The sequence below is a fragment of the Scleropages formosus genome, chromosome 13 (assembly GCF_900964775.1).
Source record: "Scleropages formosus chromosome 13, fSclFor1.1, whole genome shotgun sequence".
NCBI lineage: Eukaryota > Metazoa > Chordata > Actinopteri > Osteoglossiformes > Osteoglossidae > Scleropages > Scleropages formosus.
In genome coordinates, this window is record NC_041818.1 from 22488916 (window position 1) to 22510149 (window position 21234).

At 47.0% G+C, this 21234-nt stretch overlaps 1 protein-coding gene across 5 annotated transcripts; it reads right to left on the reverse strand.

Moving 5' to 3' along the window:
- Positions 1-20540, reverse strand: mbnl3 (muscleblind-like splicing regulator 3). Of its 5 annotated transcripts, none has more exons than XM_018733528.2 (10): positions 20519-20540; positions 19332-19492; positions 12062-12373; positions 11402-11594; positions 8193-8357; positions 7348-7542; positions 6876-7124; positions 5370-5517; positions 3762-3856; positions 1-3629 (listed from the first exon to the last, which is right to left on the reverse strand). In XM_018733528.2, the coding sequence occupies exons 4-10, from the start codon at positions 11573-11575 to the stop codon at positions 3612-3614; spliced, it is 1044 nt and encodes a 347-aa protein (XP_018589044.1). In that variant the 5' UTR covers positions 11576-11594; positions 12062-12373; positions 19332-19492; positions 20519-20540; the 3' UTR covers positions 1-3611. The 5 variants fall into 5 exon arrangements, with proteins under 5 accessions (XP_018589044.1, XP_018589045.1, XP_018589048.1 ...); XM_018733529.2 differs by lacking the exon at positions 20519-20540 and adding an exon at positions 20317-20342; XM_018733532.2 differs by lacking the exon at positions 20519-20540 and adding an exon at positions 5067-5102 and having other exon boundaries at positions 19332-19988.
- Between the last annotated feature and the right edge of the window lie 694 nt (positions 20541-21234).

Consider the following 21234-nt stretch of genomic DNA (forward strand, 5'->3'; position numbering starts at 1 on the left):
CCCCCATCTGAACACACAACATGCACACTCCTCTCACACTCTCCTTCAGGGCTGGATGCAGCTGGACCCTGACCATCGGCCTGTTGGGATTTTGGTACATATGGCAAACACAAAGCTGCTTTTCGCACTGACATTTTAGACATCTCACCAGCAGGGCAACGTCAAGCTTTCAGATACAGGAAAGGGCAGCATTAAATAACAGAATTACTCATTTGAAAAAATTACTTTCTGCAAAAATTTTTAAAAGGATCGTCATTTACCCGCATAGACAGCAATACAAGGCTTTTTTCTTTTTTAAATATCCAAAATAAGTTCTGAGAACTCTGACTTGGTTTTGTACAGTATATAAGTGCAAACGAGGTGTAAAATCACACATTCGTACATTGATGACCTGCCCAGCACAGCAGGGGCGGGCACGCTGGGTTCATCAGACTGAGGGGAGATTCTTGGCTTTTAAAAACAGCTTCACATGTTTACATTCAGGCCCAAAATGGCAATTCAGTCTTCAGAATTCACGTCTTAATTCAGAAAATAAGGTCCAACAACCTCTCCTCTTTCTTTCAGTCATCTATGGTCTAAGCTTTTGTGTAGGAATTTTTATTATTTCCAATTTCCACACTTTATAACCCTGAAGTTAACATTCTATCAGTTTACTCAAAATCCAAAACAATAAAATGATAACAAATATAAAAAATTATAATACTAAATATAACAAAGAAAATTAAATCTCCCTCAAGAGCTTTGGATTTGAAGATTTTTTTCCTTTTCCCTTTTTTGCAAAATATTCAATTTCATAATCAATTACAGTCTGACTGCCATTTAGCCATTCTTCCCCCAAATAAGTTAACTTGTACATTATTTAAACTTACCTGTGAAAAAACTCACAATGTCTACAAAGGTAGCCATGTTGTAGTTTTGTTGCCATAGCAACAACTTACCATCATAGGAAACAATGAATACCTATCATTGTATAGTATACATACAAATGTGTTTGTATATATATCACTCTATGGATATTTATAATATACTTGTTTTTATACTTATTTCTGTACTTATTAAACTACGAACTACACATCTATGTATAAATGGCATTGTTTAAATTCCATGCTATGGGCTTTTTTAATAATGTAAATCTGATAAGAAATCATTTAAAAAAATGTTAAATATCACTGACACTTCCACCAAACAGACAATGCTTCACTCATCAAAAAGATCAGTATGCCAGAAATTAACAAAAATAATACAGGTGATCCCGGATTTACGATGGTTCGACTTACGATTTTTTCGACTTTATGATGGTAAACTGGCAATAGACATTCAGTAGAAACTACTTTGAATCTTTCCTAGGCAAGCGATATACGTAGCGATACTCTCTCGCGATGCCGAGCAGTGGCAGCCACCCGCATCTCACAGTCTGTCACGCAGATGTGTGTGTATTAAATGCATTTTTGACCTACAATATTTTTGACTTCTGATGGGTTTCGCGGTACGTAACCCCCTTGTAAATCGGGGACCACCTGTAGCAATTACATTAGGGTAAACAAAAATGAATTCTGTTTAACCTACTGAGACATTCTCTTAAACTAAAGAACAAACTCATATTTGCTAGAAATATATGTGTCCTTACAAAGGTTTTAAGGCCCCTGTGTCAAGGGGTTTCATCAAGTATTCTGTGTTTTCCAGCTGAACAGCAGTTGGACAAGGCAAAATCCGTATGACACAGAACATCAGACAGACAGACAGAGAGACAGGCTGTACATTCAGACCGTGAACTCCAGTCATTGGAAGCTACCGGCCTGTCCGCTGTAACCTCCGGGTTTTATTGGCCACGATGAACTGAAAACACTGATCCCAAACAAGGTGGGCTTCGATGCACATTCACTGAATAGTGTCCAACCAGCGATGGCAAATGCAGGGTCTGTCAGGAGTTGCCGCAGGGGCCAGATCTTCTCAGCTGAGGAGTGAGCAACTGAGTGCAGGCACACAGGTAGGTGACTCAGCGGCTGAAAGCAGCTGCCACCTTATAGCTCACTGCTTCCCCATGTATTGTTTCCATTTGTCCACTGTGAACCAGCTCAGACCTGTTCTACACTTTCTTTTTCACAATGCAAAGCAAAATCCTTCTTTCAGAAATGTGGTGGGTGGCAGTCGTGTCTGTGCTTCTGTTTTTCCAGCCCAAAAATATCAGTTTCTGCCATGGATCCCCACCCCTCATTGGAGACATTTCATTTTCTAATGAGCGATTTACACTTGTAAATAAAAACTGACACAAACCAACCAAATGTCACAAGATGAACGCAGAAAAATCACTCCAAAGAAATATACAATTAATGACAAAGCCAGTAACACACATGTAAAATACCAGAATAATGGCAGTCTGCTCCGATAGCTCTACCTACACTCAGCCTACTGCGAAGTTTTCCCATGTATGATAAAGTCCAATTTGAACCAGAAACCTTCTGGCTGAAGGCATGGCACATGTAAGAACTACTCCAACAGCTGCCTTACAACTGGCAGACAGCACGAGACTGCCACCAAACAGCCGAGACTGACCCAGACTACCACAGACTACACTATATTAACCCAGACGGGAACTGATTAGCCATGACTGACCGGACCAGAACAGCGATGAAAACTTAAGTGGCCTACACCTTTGCCGCTATTCAAATGAAGTGGATTTCCATTGAATGGGACCTCATGTTTTGGTTGGCACATTGGCATGGAGAAGAAGGGTGTTTGTAAACTGACAGCCCTACTTGCACAGGAGAGAGTGGAATTGAGTATACAGAGGTGAGGTGTCCTGTTCCTCTTTTCTTCATCATGGAGGAGGCAGAAATGCTGAGCACAGTGACAGTCCCCTCTAAAGACCTACCCAGGATTCTGTCATGCTCAGGAAGGACAACTGGTGCTGTAGTCTCTCCTGTCATTATATACAGCTTGACCAACCAAAATTTATAGCACAAGGGGGCATCTGATCAAAAAAGGCTTCAGTCTGCCTGATGGCACTGTGACATTTGTGGTATCTGTGACATTCTACCATGGAATCAAAGCAAAAACACGCTGCACCCCAAATTTTGTTTTGTCCCATGCACTGAAGCCAGGGTCTGGATGCTCCCTCTTCTCCCATATTCCTAGAGAGCAGGAAGAAGCCACAAGCCACATAAGCAGGTTTGACATAGCTGCTTGAGTTTTAAAGTGCGTGGTAAAGTGAAGAACTTCCTGTTCCTGCACTAGGACTGTATAGAATACATCCTCTTCCAGCAGAAGCTCCACTACACAATGTATCAACAAAAGGTAAAGCATGAGTATCTGGCCTGGTATTTTCTGCATTTCCATGTGCAAACCCTGTAAGGCATATCATTACCTGTACCAACAGGTTCTCTTCTTAATACCATTTCTGGGTCCAGTTCATGAATTCAACTGAAACATGTCACATGACACAATCATGCCACAGCTGACTGATGTTGGAGGGGTGGCGGCTATTTAGCTGAAGCATCATGTATGAGTTTTCTGGGGCCAGGGCCCCTAGGAGACACCAGCCATGTGTTCTGAAGACAGACTGCATGAGTTTTTCAAAGCAGTGGGGAAATCCAAAGCCAGTGGGTTGATGCTCAGAACCTTGGTTGAGACTGTTAGAAAGCAGGGGGAAAAGAAAACAAAGATCTAACTTACTGAGACACTGGGTTCAATGCAGTAACGTAAAATTCTAACACACGAGCAGCAACATCAAAGAACAAACAGTAGAACCAGAGAGAGCAAACCTGACTGGACGTGGACATCTCTCCGAAAGCAACGCTAGTGGCTGATGTCGCTGGTGATGTAACAGTGGAGGCCGTGGTGCCGTGCATCATGGGAACTGCTTGGGCAGGGAGCAGGAGAAAGAGGGAGGTGGGTGGGTGCAGGGGATGAGATATGTTATGGTAACCATAGCAACAAGTGGAGGAGGACGAGCAGGAGGCATGGCGTCATGTGCCATCACCAGGATGGAGGACAATTGGACCAGGGTACAAGCATGCAAAATGAAATAAGAAAAAGATCAAAATGAGTTGCACTGTCAAATAAAATATGTTTAAATAATATAAAACAAGCAAACAAAAGACAGCAATCAAACCAAATCATTCTGAGAAATTAAAATACAAGTTGTATTAAGATTCAAAAGCAAAATGAAAACATTCAAAACAAGAGTCAGAAAGAGGCATCTGACAGTTTCATGGAGGGATGGAGAGGGTAAAGGGAGCAGAAATAAAAATAAGAAAAACAACATGAGGAGAAAAATATAGGTCTTTTCAGTCAGAATCACAAAAAGACACTTAAAATTAATTTTGCATTATTGAAACCGTGAAAATAATGTAGGAATATTTAGCTTGGAATCAGAGATATAGTTTCTCTGCAGGTTGGGCCAGAAGAACATTGTGTTAGATAGTAACACACAGAACAACAACATGACAGATAGCTCCAGTTCTCTCTCTCTCTCTCTCTCTCTCTCTCTCTCTCTCTCTCTCTCTCTCTCTCTCTCTCTCTCTCTCTCTCTCTCTCTCTCTCTCTCTCTCTCTCTCTCTCTCTCTCTCTCTCTCTCTCTCTCTCTCTCTCTCTCTCTCTCTCTCTCTCTCTCTCTCTCTCATACATACACCATAACCACAGTAGAGTGCAAAAGCAGAAGCACTGACCTACAGACAGACATGCCCTAGGTTATTGTGACAGTCCTTTAACCCTTGCCAGGGCGACTTGCCTTTCCTCCTGCCAGGAGACCACGGTGGTCCTCATGTACAGTGCTGCTGTTCCCAGACTGAGAACCTGCATGCTGCTCTACATGACTGACTGGCCTAAAGGGCCTTGGAGGCAAATCTCAGCCCAGCCCACAGTGATCCAACTCTCATCTCAGCCTCTGTAAACCTGCATTTGGCCAAGAGTCCTTCCATTGAAACCACAATTTCCTTTGAAATCCCTCACATGGCTTCCCTGTGCAGGTTTGACAGGGACTTCTGAAAGAGCCCAGGCCCAAGCTGTCTACCCCTGCCCCCTGTCCCCTGTCCATCCACCTTGCTCCTGGCCAGGCCCAGACCTACCAATGCCTCCAGGAGGGGTCACACACAGCACGGAGCCTGCCGCACCAAGCAGTGGGGTTTGAGGGGAGGGGGCAGTGATGATTGGTGGTTTGACACAAGACAGAAACAAAACAAACAACACAGAGGTTAGTGTGAGTCAGATCAGCGTAAGCAACAGCAGTGACACAGGAACATGCACAGGCAGAGTTGCAGAGAGGGGATGTGCTAGCAGCTGGTGCAGCCGGGGTCTGACTACTAGGGTCAGACGTTGCTCCCAGGTTCCCCTGTGAGGCTAAAGTCTCACTTGAGGGGATGTAGGCTCACCTGTGGGGACGAAGGCTGGCTGCTGCAGGTGAATACTGGCTAGGGCTTGCTGGTAGTGTAACAGGCTGGGGTTGAACACAGCAGCCCCATTGTTTTTCTCTAAAGGTGGCCTCTTTGGAATGGGCTGGAGGGCTCCAGTGGGCAGGACCTGGGGTAAGGAGCAGGGCACAATCAGGTAAGGCCACATCGCACCACGCACTACTACATTTGCCAACCTATCTGACACTTATTTAGCAATTTTTTCCCCAAATTCCTTTCTCCGGGAAGCAAAAGCAGAAGCTGCCATGTAACGTTCAACATAACATGAGAAGAGGTTTATCAAAAATGACAGTGAAAATGTAATTTAAAATTTTAATGAATAAATAGCTACAACTACACAATCAAAATTCACTCGAAGCACAGAACTATAAGAATACTGCTAATTGTACCTGGGACCACATGAGGGCACTGCGTACCAATACAAAACCATCTGGCTGCAGCCCAGAGAGCAAGTTCTGGAACACATATTCTGACTGGTCCGTGTTTCATACAATTCTCTGACAGTTTTATAAACAAGAGTTTTAAAATGTGTTTCGAAACCATGCCACATGAATCAGCGGTTAATGTTTTCCTCAAGCAACAGCAAAAACAAAATCTGAGACAATGGTGGGGGGGCACATAAACAAAAACACACTGTAGCACCAAAGATGATGCGACATAAGAAGTAAAAGGGTAAAGCAGCTTCATGCAATCTGGCTGCTTGTCATGCTTCAAAGGAGCTGGACCTCCATACAGGAACCGTGATGAAAATTGAGCTCCAAAGCAGGTCAGAATTCTTTAACATTAAGGTCAGAAAGAAAAGCAGTGCATGCTGGGAATGCGATACTGCTCAGTATTGTGACAGAAGCTGCCTCCATGTGAGAGACCGCCAACAAAGACAGCTATCAAACATTGTAATCAAAGCTCAATTAGCTTTTAGATGCTGAGCAGCAGCACCAGAAGGGCCCAAAAAGATTCTGGCATTATAGCCAGGTGAAGGAAACAACACAACACACACATAAAGAAAACACACATACAGAAACCGGTGATGACGATCACTTGAGATCAGTAAGAGTTTCATTCAAAATAAAAGTTAAAAATGTAACTGAGTGATCCCAGGCATTCAGCAGTACTGATCCAACCCCAGGCACACACTTCTCAAGATGGGAAAAGGTGATCTTCCCTTTTAAACTTATGGAGTAACAGAACTGAGCATACTCTGACAAACAGAAGATCAATAATTTATAGAGGAGATTGTGGTCAGTGCCATGTCCACTGACAACAAACAAGTGGCAGAAGGATTGGGTTTAGAACTGCTGAACCGGTTACCAGAAGTTAGGTGCCAGAGAGTCACCAGAGCTGCAGAGGTTTATGAAGCAGAATGACATAAAAGTGGACCTTGTGTTTTAATCTGTTTCAGGACACAGCTGCAGCTGTGCGGTGTGTGTAAAAGACAGATCCCTTGTAGAGGTTCCACGCTTCATTTACCATGGTAGCCGCAGCGTTGCTGGTACTCTGGCTGCTGGCTTGGTGCTGGGCGGCTTTAACCCGGGCCTGAAGATGTGCCGGGGGGTGGAAGTACTTGCACTTGTCTCGGGAGCACCGGCCCTTGACGTAATCCATGCAAACCACCACCGAGTTCTCACTGCCGTCCACCATGGACGCATCCACCGGGTGGGCATAGCGACAGTCGCTTTCACCTCGCATGCAGCTGCCCCGCTGGAACTCCCGGCACACCTGGGAAAAGAAGCATTTCACATAATTATTAAAATACATAACTGGTATTTTCATCCTAATCAGTTTGCCTCGATCCAGGTTGTTTTACTCTTCAACCTTTTACAATACTGGTATATTTTTTGAACACAGAAACAAGGTTACAGCAAAGAGGCTCCTCTCCCCCACAGCCTGCAACCTTCTGGTTTCCGAGTGTCATGCAGTGTAAGGTTGGACGGTCCCCTACCTCTAACTTGTCCGCACGCGGAAGCTTCTGCGTGGGGCTGCCTGCTCCAGGGCTCCCTGGAAGTAGGACCTGCCCGCTGGACAGCAGGTCCGGCACCAGTCCTAGGCCCACTCCTAGGCCTGGACTCACTTGACTTAAGTATGGCCCGAAAGCCATGCCAGGGCTGGCCAGGGAGGGCGTGGTCGGGAACGTTGTCTGTGGTACGAGAAGAGACAGACACAGTGTACAGACTGTAATGGCAAAGCTTTGTCTGTATACTGTCATAGCATTTAGTGACCCATCTAACTTACAGGCTCATTACTTCATTGACTTATTACATCAACATACAGCATGTACACACGTAATGAGTGCTCTAGCCATGAGTGACTACCAACTGCAGTAAGAAATACATATACGGATAATACATATTATATACAAGGGAAACAGTTGTTAAAAATTTCTATTACTACTGACATTCGGTAACTTTCAGTAACCCCTTAAGTAGTTAAGATCACACTGTCACACTATGCTTATCTTGGAAATAACAGGACAGAAGGCAAGGTATGAGCTTTAGAAGATAACAGTTCATCTCCAGAGCATGTCTTCAGAATGTGGGAAGAACACCTATGCACATACGATGTTGGAGATGAACTCGGACGCAAAGTACCGCCCACACCACCACCACTGAACTACTTACTACTGCCAACGTCAAAACCCAATTTGAAATTTTTGCAGAGCTCATATGGAAGGCGCTCGGCCGACTTGTTGCCAATACATAAATCACGTACAGGCATAAAGTAATAACAGCCGTTTCCCCGGCCTACCCCTCGACGCCCCACAGCAGACACTTGTCTGCACAAGCTCACAATGGGCTGCAACTGGGCACCAGGAAGCACAAACTGCATCTGTTGAGCCAACATGGCTGCCGCCGTTTTCTGCTGGATCAGGTTGTTGCGGCCATTAATCTCCAGCTGTGTCTTCAGGTGCGGCGGGGGGTGCAGGTACTTGCAGTTGTCACGTGTGCAGCGCCCCTAAGAACACAAGACGGGGAGAAGGTTTCTGTTTACAAGGCAGTATGAGGAGTTAGGACCATACTTTGGAGAGGCCACCCTAATTACATAATTTGCATTCCAAGTTATAAACTACTTAGAACATCATTTCTATTATTTTTCAAGCCAGTTTCCACACAGAGGCTGAAATACAATCCATGCTCACTATGCTAAATACAGGGTAAATGAGACTGGCCCAATATACATTCAGCACGTGCAGCACGAGCTGTCAGTTGTAACACAGTGAAGAGATCCTTTCAGCTGTTAACTGGAGTCAAATATATCTCCAGGTTGACCCAGTGTGTTGAAATATTTGTCTGAATTGCATCAGCAGATGAGAAAGGAAGAAAGTGACCATTTTCAGGGCTGCTGTGCACAATGTGTGCTTGTTCAATTCTCGTAAAGCTTTCTCCTTGAGATGAAGACAGGCTTCCTCTTGAATGCCTCACAAATCAGGGCTGTGTGTGAAGAGCGAGGAGCATTCTGGATGTATGCCACACACTTTCATTGTTTTTTTGCAGTACTTCAGCACTTGTGACTGTGAAGAAACGAGCTTTGTGTGTGGAGATGAACTGGAAGAGTGAAAGTCGCTGATCCAGGACAACACCCATGCGCCGTCCCTGCCTGACTTCACCTTCACTAGCAAACCACATGAGGCGGGTCGATGGCAGCTGCCTAACCTGATTAGTCCTGCAGTAGGAACCTGGCACAGGGTGTATACATACACGCCTGCACTCACCGCAGGCACTCACACATTCATTTGTCAAACACAGTAACACACCTACAGGCAGTGACACACATTCAAACACTCACACTAACATGTATACACACAACAAACTTAAAAATGGAGAAACACACACAGAGTAATGTGCACAAGCACAAGAAGACACCTGTAGACAGGAATGCAGACCTATACACTCCCCATGGAAAAATTTTCCTCAAAGTAACTATTCATTTTGGAATGAAAATGAATAAAGTAAAGACACAGACTGAAACCGCCTGTCCCAAGCAGGGTCGCGGCAAACTGGAGCCCAACCCAGCAACACGGCATAATGCTGGAGGGGGAGGGGACACGCCCAGGACGGGACACCAGTCTGTCACAGGGCACCCCAAGTGGGACTCGAACCCCAGACCCGCCAGAGAGCAGGCCCCAGTCAAACCCACTCAACCATGGCCCCTCATTAAATAAAGAATTTTAAACAAAATTTTGAAGAGAAAAAAAAAACAAACATTTGGTTGAAAAATTCGGCTCATGTGAGAAGCGTCATCGATCTGCACACGAAACCAACCCGACACAAACAGAAGCAAGGCCAAGTCCCCTGTAGATAACACACACGATGAAACACCCAGAGGATGTATCTCTGTATTTGTGGACACTAACTGTTCTGAGATTCTTCAGAACCAGTTTCAGTGAATGAAAAACAAAGAAAAAATCTTTGCTGAAGATTTTGACCAGGTTTGAGCCCTGCTGCTTGACTGCTGTAGGATCTTTCAAGATGGTATATACCATTAATTATAACAATTAAAAAACACAGTTGTGTAAATGGGTCAAAAGTTAGAAGTAATTTTGGCAAGAAAAGCCTCAGTTAAATCCTTTATTTAAACTATTCCTTTTTTGGCATTTCAACTTGAGGCTCATCCACGTAATCTCAAAATGCACGTAACCCCATCTGCCCCTCACAGCAGAGGCAAGAGGCTGGACAAACCAACACAGTGCGGTACAAACTAACTGGATGCTTTTCTCAGCAGTTATGCTGAGAGGCAGAGGAGCAGGAGGGGAAAGGCCAGGGAAATGTCAGCTTGGCCTGCATGCTGGCAGTACTGCTCTTCCTGCAGATACAAAAAGCAGTAACTCATGTCAAATACCCTCCAAGTAGCCATGGCAACACACTGGCTCCATGAGAAAAGGGGAGCTATGGTAGATGTTCCCCATGGGAGACGGATGAGAACACGAAGGTGCCTAGCAGGACAGAACTTGCTGATGAGACTATCGCCACAAGGGCATGTCCATCTGTGGACAAGCACAAAATAAACACCCACAGACACCTGCACATGAACGCTGTACTCCTGTATTTCTATAGCATCACACTGCTCATTTGAGTCTAAGGATTTAGATGGTAATTGTGTCAATCAGACAAAAACATATTTTGCATATGCCTTGCTCCTGGCGAACAACAGGAATGACTGATTGTACCTGCTCTGAATTGTCCATGAAGACTTATAGATTGAAAGCTAGAGGTAGCGGAGCACTGATCCAGTGCTGCAGGAGTAAAGAGGTCAATGTGGAACTGGAGGGGAAGGTCACATGCTGGTGACCTTTATCTTTTTCTAAAGTGACATACAATCTGAGGTATACTATGCTAAGCTACTAACAATTGTTTATCTAATTATACAACTGGGCAATATTTACTGGATCAACCTGGGGTAAGTTATTTGTTCAAAGGTACTACAGAAAGGGATTTGGGATTCCAGGACCTTCCATTAGCAATGCAACAGCTCTAAGCACAATACCATTCCTTAGGCTCAAATAGTTGTTTATTCCAAAGCAAAATTTCTGGGGGGGGAAAAAAAAAAAAAAAAAGAAAAAAAAAAACAGAATAAGGAGCTTGTAATGCATTGCGTAACATGGCACTGTAGAATTCATACGTGCAGAAACAATTGTGTTAAAATATTCTCTGACCGCAGGTTTACAGTGAAAAAAAGCCACCCAGTTTTGCCTGTTTGAGATTCTGCTGATTTATGATGCTGTTGGAAACGTGTCAGCCAGTGCTGTCTCTGTGTGTTACTGCAGTACAGCAGAACTGCAGCTGCAGAGACCAGGGAAATCACGTCTCAAGTGAATAGTCTGTATTACACATGCATGTATACACCATGCAAATACAGGACTGCATTTTTCAATAAAAGCACACCTTTTTGATGAGTATCAAAAAAGTGCGGTGTTGCTACTGAAACAAAGATATGTGTGGTGTGTCTTGTTTCCTGTGTTGTTCTGCGCATTTCTGTGTGCGTGCGTGCGTGCGTGTCACCTTGAGAGAATCGAAGCAGGCAATGACACGGCCATTCTCCACGTGACAGCTGCGTGAGGGGTGGGCAAACTTGCACTCGCCATCGGAACGCGAGCAGGTGCCCCTCTGAAACTCGCGGCACACTTCTAGGGTCAGCCACTTGGGGTCGCGACCCACTGCCACGCTGATGGCCATTGCAACAGCTTGGGATGGTCTATGGGCAACACAAGGAGAAAGACTCATTGACAAGTGCTGGCCAGCTGGTCACCCACAGGACCATACCAACACCCCAGAACTACAGTATGTTTATTTTAAACTGTTTATTGCTCATATCCATCCATCCATTTCCAGTAACCATTTGTTGAATGCAGGGTTACAGTGGTCCAGAGCCTATCCAGGATGCCTAGGAGACAACACAGAGTGCATCCTGGATGGGACATTAGTCCCTCACTACACATATCTATTTAGTCAGACATGCACACACAAAGGACAATTTAGAGTCACTGAAATGAGCTGGAATTCAGGGGCTGTGAGGCACCAGTGGTACCCACTGCAAACCATGCTGTAATGGATAAAACAGCTGATAAAATTTACAACTAAAAGTCACCATCAGAATGAGACCTCAAACCTACATGGTACATTTCCTCTCTGTAGGGTCAACATGTGCAGACAGCTACTGACCTTGTTTCCTGCTGCTGGTCAGTGGTCCCAGATTCCCACAGTTACAGGAGAAGCAGTGTGTCCAGCAGGGTGGCCAGGCCAGGACTGTTTAGGTCATCAGTTGGGATGGCGGGAGGGTCACAGGGACATGCTGAGATGTAAGCTGCCAGAGCCCCAAGTCCTTCCCACCTCTGGAAAAGGCCCTTGACCTTCACCAACTCTCTCCTCTCCTCTACTGGGAAGTTAGTGCTCCACTCAATTTACAGGTCATGGGAGAAGAGGGGGGAGCCTGGTGTAGCGTAAGCACATGGTGATGTAGTCCACGAGGAAGCTCTACCAGAGAAATACACAGGAAAAATAATTACTAGAACTAAAGATACTGATTGGGATCTTCAACAGTGGTTCTTCAGGCCGAAGCAGCCCCTCCATCGCCCCTCCATCACCCTTCCTACTTGTAGAGCTGCCCAATAAGAAGAGGCCACACACAGACTGACAGGTCAATCCAAAGTGTTGCACAACCAACAACTCCTATCACGCCTGTCTTTACCTGTCGCCTGCCATCCTCCCAGAGACAGCAGCACCGTTCCATAGCTATTTCATCCCTCCACCACACATCACAGCAGAATGAGGAAAAAAAAAAGACAGTCACGCTTTAGGAAAGAGAGTCACTCAAGACCGTTTATAATGAAATATGAAGTAAAAGTAAGAGCATTAAGAGGAAGCAACAAGATACATACATGAGAAAGTGCCTGAGACTGTAAGCATGTGGAGCACGAGGGAGACGGCACAAACAAAGGTGCACGGGAGGAGACAGGCAGCAACGCGGAACCATGAGGCTCAGCAGGTGAGAAAGAAGGGAGCAGGAAGGGGAGAGAGTGCACTTCACATCACAACTGAATGGACTCACTCAACTGGGATCGACCCAGTATCTCCTATCTGCAAAGCCCTGGAGAGGACAGGACGGAGGCCCGGCAGAGGCAGCCGGCAGCCGTGGTGGACCACTCAGAGGGCGCGAGGAAAGAAAAGGCGTAACAAGGAGGGGGTGGCATTGCTTCACATGCTGCAGCTGCTGAAGTACGGCCAATCAGCTGTGGCTTTGCAAGCAGGCAGAGCAGATGTGGGCCAATGAGGGGCAGTGTTACATACTGATCCACTTGTGTCTCCTTCTCCCTGCCTCCCTCTATCCCCCTTCATGTGCCATGCTACCTCGTGGCTTTTCTGGCAACTGAGTAAATCAGATAAGCAACCAATAAAGAAAAGGGTTAAGAAGAGATCCAAACTGTACATCTGTTTCACTCACAGCTTCTTTATTAACGTGCCTTTCCCCCTGCATCTCGAAGTTACTTGATCGGTCAGCTAAACTCCTTTAGGAGCTCTCTGCTGGTCCAATTGCACGGGACTTTCTGTGGACTTTTTTGGGCTTATGCGGCTGAAAGGAGGACACACGAGGCAATGAGCAAAAAGGAGGAGACTGTCTGGGTGAGAACCAGGAGAATATGGAGAGCAGATGTAAGCTGGCAGGGGAAGGAGACGGGGGGAGAGAGAGACAGTAAGACAGAGAGAGGTTGAGGAAAACCAAGGCTGGGGGATTCGCGAGGGAGACAAAGTGAAAGAGGTGATGAGGAGGACAGGTGTGTATTCCGTGTGAGTGGGTAGTACGAGGGGCTTAGGATATTGCAGCATGTTGATAAAGGAGAACTCACCCCCAACACGGTGAAATGTTCAATAATAAGGAGAGAAGCATTAATAAGGGAGTGCTGTGAGAAATGGCCCCTGTGTATCATAGCGACAGACACTGGGATGGGGGGGCATCGAGGAGGGGCACACCAGGCGAGGAGGAGGGCACTGCGGTGGAAAGATACAGAAGGATGGAGAGAGAGGAGCGCGCGCACGCACGCACACGCACACACACACACACACACACACAACCAGACAGACAGAGAGGGAGGGGTGGAGAAAATTCAATTACACCTTCAGATATAAGAACAAAGGCAGTTCGAAAGAAAAGGGCGGCAAGCGTGTGTATGCTGCCATTTCTCCTCCTCCTACAGATCGACAGAGATCTGTCGGACAAACGTGGAACAAATGCACTCTTTCCAGCCTCTACACACCCAGCACCAGCGAGAACCTGCTCAAGCACAAGCATCATCAACCCCACGTCGGCTGCAGATCCCCCGTCCCCTACGATGACCCCTTGGGTGCTCCGGTTCTCTCATACTGACCGACCTCCTCCGAAACCTTTCCTTATACGAGTGAAAATATTATTTGCATCCAGAAGGTAGGACTCACCTTCACTTCAGCCACACTCAGGAACTGTGGCTGCTTCATAAACAGCGCCACACCCTTCCCGCAGCTGTGCGTTCTCGCCACGCCTCGCACAAACACCTCAGACACACCTCACGCGCACTGCAGACGGTCCTGGTGCTCGCCCAGACGCGGCGGCCTCACGGGTGGGGGAATGGCACCACAGGGCTCTGTCGCAACATTTCAAAATGAACGTGCAGCATGTGGAGGAGCTGGGGAAGGGGGTCGGGGCCACAGCAGGGTTCGAGCCTGCAGGGGAAACGTGTAACAGGCCACTAAGAGGCAGTGTCTTCAGCATGTGCGTGTGTCTGTGTGTGCACTTCCTAACAAGACTGACTGAAATAAAGCAATAAACGTGGACTCCGATACAAAGACCGGGCAGTAAAACTGTCACCACAGGTGCTCTGCTGTTACTGAGCCAAAATGATACAACACGATGAAACCCGCAAACTGATCAAATAACAAAACAGCACACTAAACTTCCAGCTTTTAATCCTCCCACTGAGAACCATCGTCTTTAACACCAGGAACAGGGAGGGAACCAGGAGATGTTCAGAAACTACTCCAGAATGTATGAAAAAGACTGGCTGCTGACACCGGTTCATGTCCAACGCCAACATTGCTGTCTTGTCAGATCAATGAGCAGCGTGATTGCACATGCATGGACGCACAGACGATGCATACGCATGTATTGTGCAACAGGTAAATCATAAAAAAGATGACATCATGATGATATCAGCTGAAACCACGGTGAAGATGACGAGAGACTGGAGAGGAGTTTAAAACCAAGATGAAAGATAAAAGTGGTTTGACCAATGGAAGCTGACAACATGGGCCCACAAGAGCAGGCTGGTTCCCTTCATTGCCAGCTCACCCTTGGTCAGCGTCACATCAGACAGAGAAATGCCACATCTCACATGACCAGGCGTGACACAAGGCGAAGCAAATCAGACGATCCCCTGATAACAGCAGGGAGCTGAAGTTAATTAAAGCTGGACGGAGGGCACGCGACAAACTCGTCCGGGCAGAAGAACGTCAGCATCCGGAAAGAAGAGGAATTCCATTCAAAGCATCAAAGTGCAAAGAGAAGGCACCCGCTGCTCCTCTACTGTAGTGACAGCGCTCAGTAAGCAGTGTATCCCCTCCCACTGCCTGAAACCTACTGGCTGTCACCCTGCATGGAGGAATGACTGACAAGTGGAGAAGGAACCTGTAACTTATGTACCTTTGTTGACACTGGCCTGAGATGGCAACTGCAAACAAACATTCTACACAAAAACACACTGCAAAAGTAATGTCAAAAGGCAGTGCATATGAAACCTTTGCACTTTCCTGAAGTGAAGGGAAATGGCCAAAGAAAAAAAAGAACAAAAAAAAAAAAAAAGTTTACCGGAACAAAGGTGGAAGCCTTGAAAGTGGTAATACCCTTGATCAAGGTATCTACCCAGAAGTGATACAGTAAAAATTACCCTGCTGCACAGATGAGTAAATCATTTTACGTATGTACAAACTTAACATTGTAAGTCACCTTGGAGAAGTCTGGGCTAAATCAAAAATGTCGGTATAGTAATATGTGAAACATGTCCCCGGTCACCTTGATCAATAAAACGTCCTTGTTCTTGAACCGGTTCTGCTGAGAACCGAATTGGAACAGGGAAAGTGGACTTGAGCTGGATTCCCCATCGCTGCCAGGTGGGGGGGTGGGGTGTGCACCCTAGATGACAGCCACAGCTGCACTAGTATTGTGAAAACACACACTAACAATGGTGTGACATCTTGTAGACACAGAAGAAAGACTCATCTTAGGTGATATAAGTAACAGTATCTCTGTTGGGGGAGTAGTAGATATAGCTGTTATCCTGTTGTAATCACAAGGCCAGAGTCAAACTGACAGTGAAATTCACCCAGCTGTGTAAATGAGTAAATCACTGCAAGTTACCTTAGAGAAATCATCAATAAACACAAATAACCTGATGCTTTTTACGGCTTTATTCTACTTTGGTGGAATAAAGCTATAGACGACCCTTCAACACTTGACCATATTCTTCAACCAAAGTAAAACAAATGATTGGAGGAGAATAATTCTCACAATATTATTTTTTAAGAATATTTCAACAGACTATTTAGCTCATGGGACAGAGAGCGATGGGCAGAAAAAACGGGTACGCCACAATTAAAGCTGCAATAAAACCCTTAATTAAGTTGAAAAGATAAGTAGCTTTGCTCTTACGTTCCTTTCCTGTAAAAGTCACAAACCGCTCAGGCTGTAAACAGAGGAGGAAGGAGCATCCCCTCATAACGCGGGTGCCCACCTGGACGCCTCACCGCTGCAAGGCTTTTCACTACTGAGGATCTCGCGTTTCCTGTCCAACGACAGAGAAGAGCTCTGGTGATGACAGCAAGAGAAAGCGTGGAGCGCCACAATTCACTGCCAATAAAAGGCACGTATGCAAAGGCTCATAGGAAAACAATACAGTCGCCTAGGACCCCACAGCCCTAGGAGGAGAGTGTCTCATTTACAAGAGTACACACACACATATGCAGAATCGCACAGGCACATGGTGATCAACAGGTGTGCACACAAAGAGGACGGTAAAATGACATAATGGGCAAGTCACGCAGTGTTTGGACATACACACTTTGTAACTGAAAGCATGTGCCACAGCTGGAAGTGGGCGCATGCTCCACGGGCCGCGATCGTGGCCTTACTGAGTAAAGTGGGAGCAGGTGGACAGTGCAAAGTTCACCGGTGGAGGGAGGCTCCCGAGCGTGAGACACAAGCTCTTCGATGAGGCGAAACAGTGGCTTTGATACTGAAGCACGTTCCGGAAAATGCAGCGCAGGTCCACCGAACGTGACTGCGTAACGTTTCACAAGTTCAGGGACTGCGTGAGGTTACTACTAAATATTATTTTGATTTTTCTATAAAAGCAACTAACAATGCTCAGTTTGCACACTAGTCTGCTGATGATTATTTACCCATTCATTTAATAAATGGCTAAAAGGGCAACTCATAGTGCAGCGGTTAGAGCTGCTACCTTTCGATCTTAAAGTTGCTGGTTCAAATTTCACCTACTACCCTTGAGCAAAATATTTACCCTAAGTTACTTTGGTATATAAATAAGTAAACACTTGTAGGGACCTTAACATTATAAGCTGCTTTGAAGAAATACTTCAGATAAATGTAAGGAGGACTACTTCAGCAGTTTATCTTAAATACCTTGATCAATGGCACTAGAGATTTAAATCCAGGTCCTTTAGTTACAAGGGACTGACTCTAACCACTGTGTGAACTACAGCCTCGTTCAGCCGGGTCACCCCCAGTGGTTTCAGTCTGATCGAAGCGTAACTGTGAGCTCTTAACCAGGACCAAGGCTCATACACAGGTACTACAGAAACTGTATAGTGACCACACTCTTCCTGAACACATCTGTTGCTGCATCCTTATCCAAGCTACTCTACACAAACAACTTCCATACATCAATGTCAGCTGTAAGCTAGTAAACTAGTTAATGATGTTAACTAACTGTGATCTACTGATGACAGGCTGTATGAGTTTGCTCTGCTGCGGAATTGAGGCCAAATTTTGATCTGTACCCCAGCGATGACTGTGGGCCTTGAGGAAACCGATCCTCTCTCCCCCCAGGAGTGCGGGCAGGCAGTCTGCGTTGAGATGGTACACTTGTGCTTACAAACACTCCTTTATCTACGCTCCAGTCCCACTCCCCAGTTTTCACAGAATTCACCGGAGTGTTGCGGTTTGGATGCAAGTACAGACAAAGCAAACGGGCATCACACACACACACATGACATTTGGCCTTTGTGTTAGGACACGTGTGACCATCCATGCTGGTGCTCCCTGTCCCCTCCAGAGAACCAGAACAGACCCCCCACTCTCCTGCCTGTTTTCTGCTTTTCCAAGCAACAGGTCCCGAAAGCAGAGAGGCATATCATCAGCCAGTGCGCAGGAGCAGGGACAACGGATAATTAGAAGCCCAGCCATGAATTATGCAGCCAGACAGTAAGGGAGGGTGGGGGTCCAGGCAGGAAGGCAGGCGTCACGAAGACACCTGGGCACCAAACAGTGGACACACACCAGTCTTATTAAGTGATTATTATTCATTTACCCCCCCCAACACCATTTGGGGCACATCACCACGCCACGTCCTGTCTGGTAAGACTTTCACCCAATGGGGGAGGGGGGGATGGCAGGCTTAGAGGGAATCGGCGTCGAAGCGTGCGCACGAATCGCCATGGCAACGTGCCCCCCGGGCTCCTCGGGGCACCCAGTAAAAAAATGCATACGATCCACGACGACGACGACAGCGATTCCACATGGAGATGCTGACAGGTTCAATAAACAAACGCCCCCGGTCGCGTGGCCCATACAGATGTGCGACAAATTAATAATAAGAACCGGCGTCGTGAAAGAAATCATATCGCGGCCAAGCAGAGCGATATCACCTGTAACGCCTGAAAAGTTGGGGTCGTAAGAAAATGAAGATGATGTAAAAACATTTAAGGACAGATTTATAATAAAAAACGAGCACGTGAGCTCCACCGCGGCGCGCGCAGGACACGACACACACACACAGTGTTCGAGTTTTGAGTTCTCACACAGCAAAATAAACACGCGATGATGGCCGTCGCACGCATCTATCATCATCATCATCATCATCAATCAATGTCAGTATCGATCAGCCCCGAGCCGAGGAGGGGTACCTGGTTACCCCAAACAAGCACGCGGCGGGTAATTTAATTACATCACAGCCCAAATGAGACCTTATGAAAGATGATTACGTGCGTCCAGCTGATCCGCGGAGTTTTCACGGAACAGAAATAGCAAGATGATGATGATGATGATGATCCGTGCAGTAAGAGCTGCTGTCAGTGTCGGTGCACCGACGGAGCCGCAGTGAGAACCAGCAGGATGACGTATGAGAGCAGAAGGGCCGGAGAAAAGGGTGAATTCCTCTCCTCTTCTTACCTGTTCGTCTCCGGCAAGAGCGAATCCGCAGGGACTCGAGCCTCAGTCAGATGACTGCTGATGACTGCAGGTCCGAAGGTGTGCGCCGCAGAGCCTCATCTCTGATCATCCAGGATATTCTTGATACGTCACACTTTCCGGCGCCTTACTTGACAGCTTTTCTAATTCGGAAAGAAAAAAGAACTTTCATGGCAACTTTTTTTTAAAAAAAAGGTCGAGCGCAGCAAAGCGAGCAAGCGCGCGGGCGGGCGGGCATTCGCAGCAAGCCCGAGGCGGGCGCGCGACGGGGATGACGATGAGGCGCAGATGAGGAGTGTCTGGCGTCGGCGGGCAGCTGACTGACGAGGCAGGAGGAGGCACGAGGAGGGAGGACGGGTGACGGAGCGGAGGCAGCGCAGAGGAGGCGCGTTACGCTTTTCTCTACGCGTCGCGGTGGCCCCGCATCGCCTCCATTTTAGAGGGGAATTCCCGCTTCGCGCTGCCCGTCTTGTGAGCGCGAGGCGGAGAGCGCCGGCGGTGGTCGCGCGGAACGGACACGCGCTCTCGCACGCCCCCTCCCCTACTCTCCTCTCTCCCCTTCCGCCGCGTCCGCTGTCCCGAGCCGGTCCCCCGCCGTTGGTCACGCGGTCCCTCCCTGTCGCGCGGAGGCGGCGGTTAATCTCCTCGCGGGGCTCATTTGATGCCGCCGCGATGTTTTGGCGCTTTACATACTTTTTTTAAACATGATCTGCTTTTATTTCCATGGGGGGAGACAGGTCAGGCCGTCATGTCTCAGAGCAGGCTGTCTCTGTCTTACGGGGTCAAAAAGTCCACGGTCATTAATTAACAGAACGGTTCACCAAACGTTAGCAAAACCGCAGCCATGCGAATATTGTAAGAAAGATATTAAATACAAGAGAGGCACGCTGGTGCTGTGCTGGCCTTCCTCTTAGTTAACGGAAAACAATTCAATTGAAGTTCGGGATGAGTCAGTAACATCACGCACACACGCGGTGGGTAACGGCAGTCCACTTAATGCGGCAAATGTCGGGCAATTATGATTACGCGCAAAACAGGAATGTGAGAAACATATAATTAATTAATAATTCGGCACGCCCTCTCCCAGTTGAGCGCAGCGAACCTGCCGCGACAAGCCGACGTTCCTGAAGAGCAGAGAAAGGAGGCGAGACGAGAAAGGTGTGTCTCACCTCACATGACAGCGTTACACCTCGTCGGCGAGCGACGCGCTTCACTGCCCCCTGCTGGACGACACGGGAAAGTGCGCAAGCGCACCCCTTTTCCTTCTCCTTCGAGCGTGTTCTGTCTTCTCCGTTCAGCGCTCGCAAGGAATCTCAGCCTCGGCTCTGCCATGTCAGTGTGTATTCACTGCTGTGCTCGAAAAAGGACAGAACAGGGGACGCAGTCTGGGGTCAAAAATCCCTTCATGTTTAAGAGGGCAGCTGGTAGTGTAATGGATAGAGTGGCTGCCTTTGAACCTGAAGGTCATGAGTTTGAATCCTACCTCCAGCTTTAATACCCTTGAGGAATGGTCATCCATCCATTGTCAACAACTGCTTTGTCCCAAGCAGGTTGTGGCAAGCCAGAGCCTTACCTGGCTGTGGGGGGGCTACACCTGGGTTGGGATGCTGGTCTGTCACAAGGCACCCCAGGTGGGGCTTGAGGCCCAGACCTGAACCCACTGCACCACCACAACACTACCTTGAGAATGGTGCTTACCTTAATTTACCCACCTTTGTGAATTGGTAAATCCATGTAAGCGGTTTAGTGGTGTAACTTGCTTTGGAGAAAAGTACGCTTCCCTAGAGGTGCTGCAGCTCAACACACTCATGAAGACAGACAGGGCAAAGGAATAACTGCCTCTAAAGATGGAGAGATGCCAAAACCAGTATAATACAGACTGGGA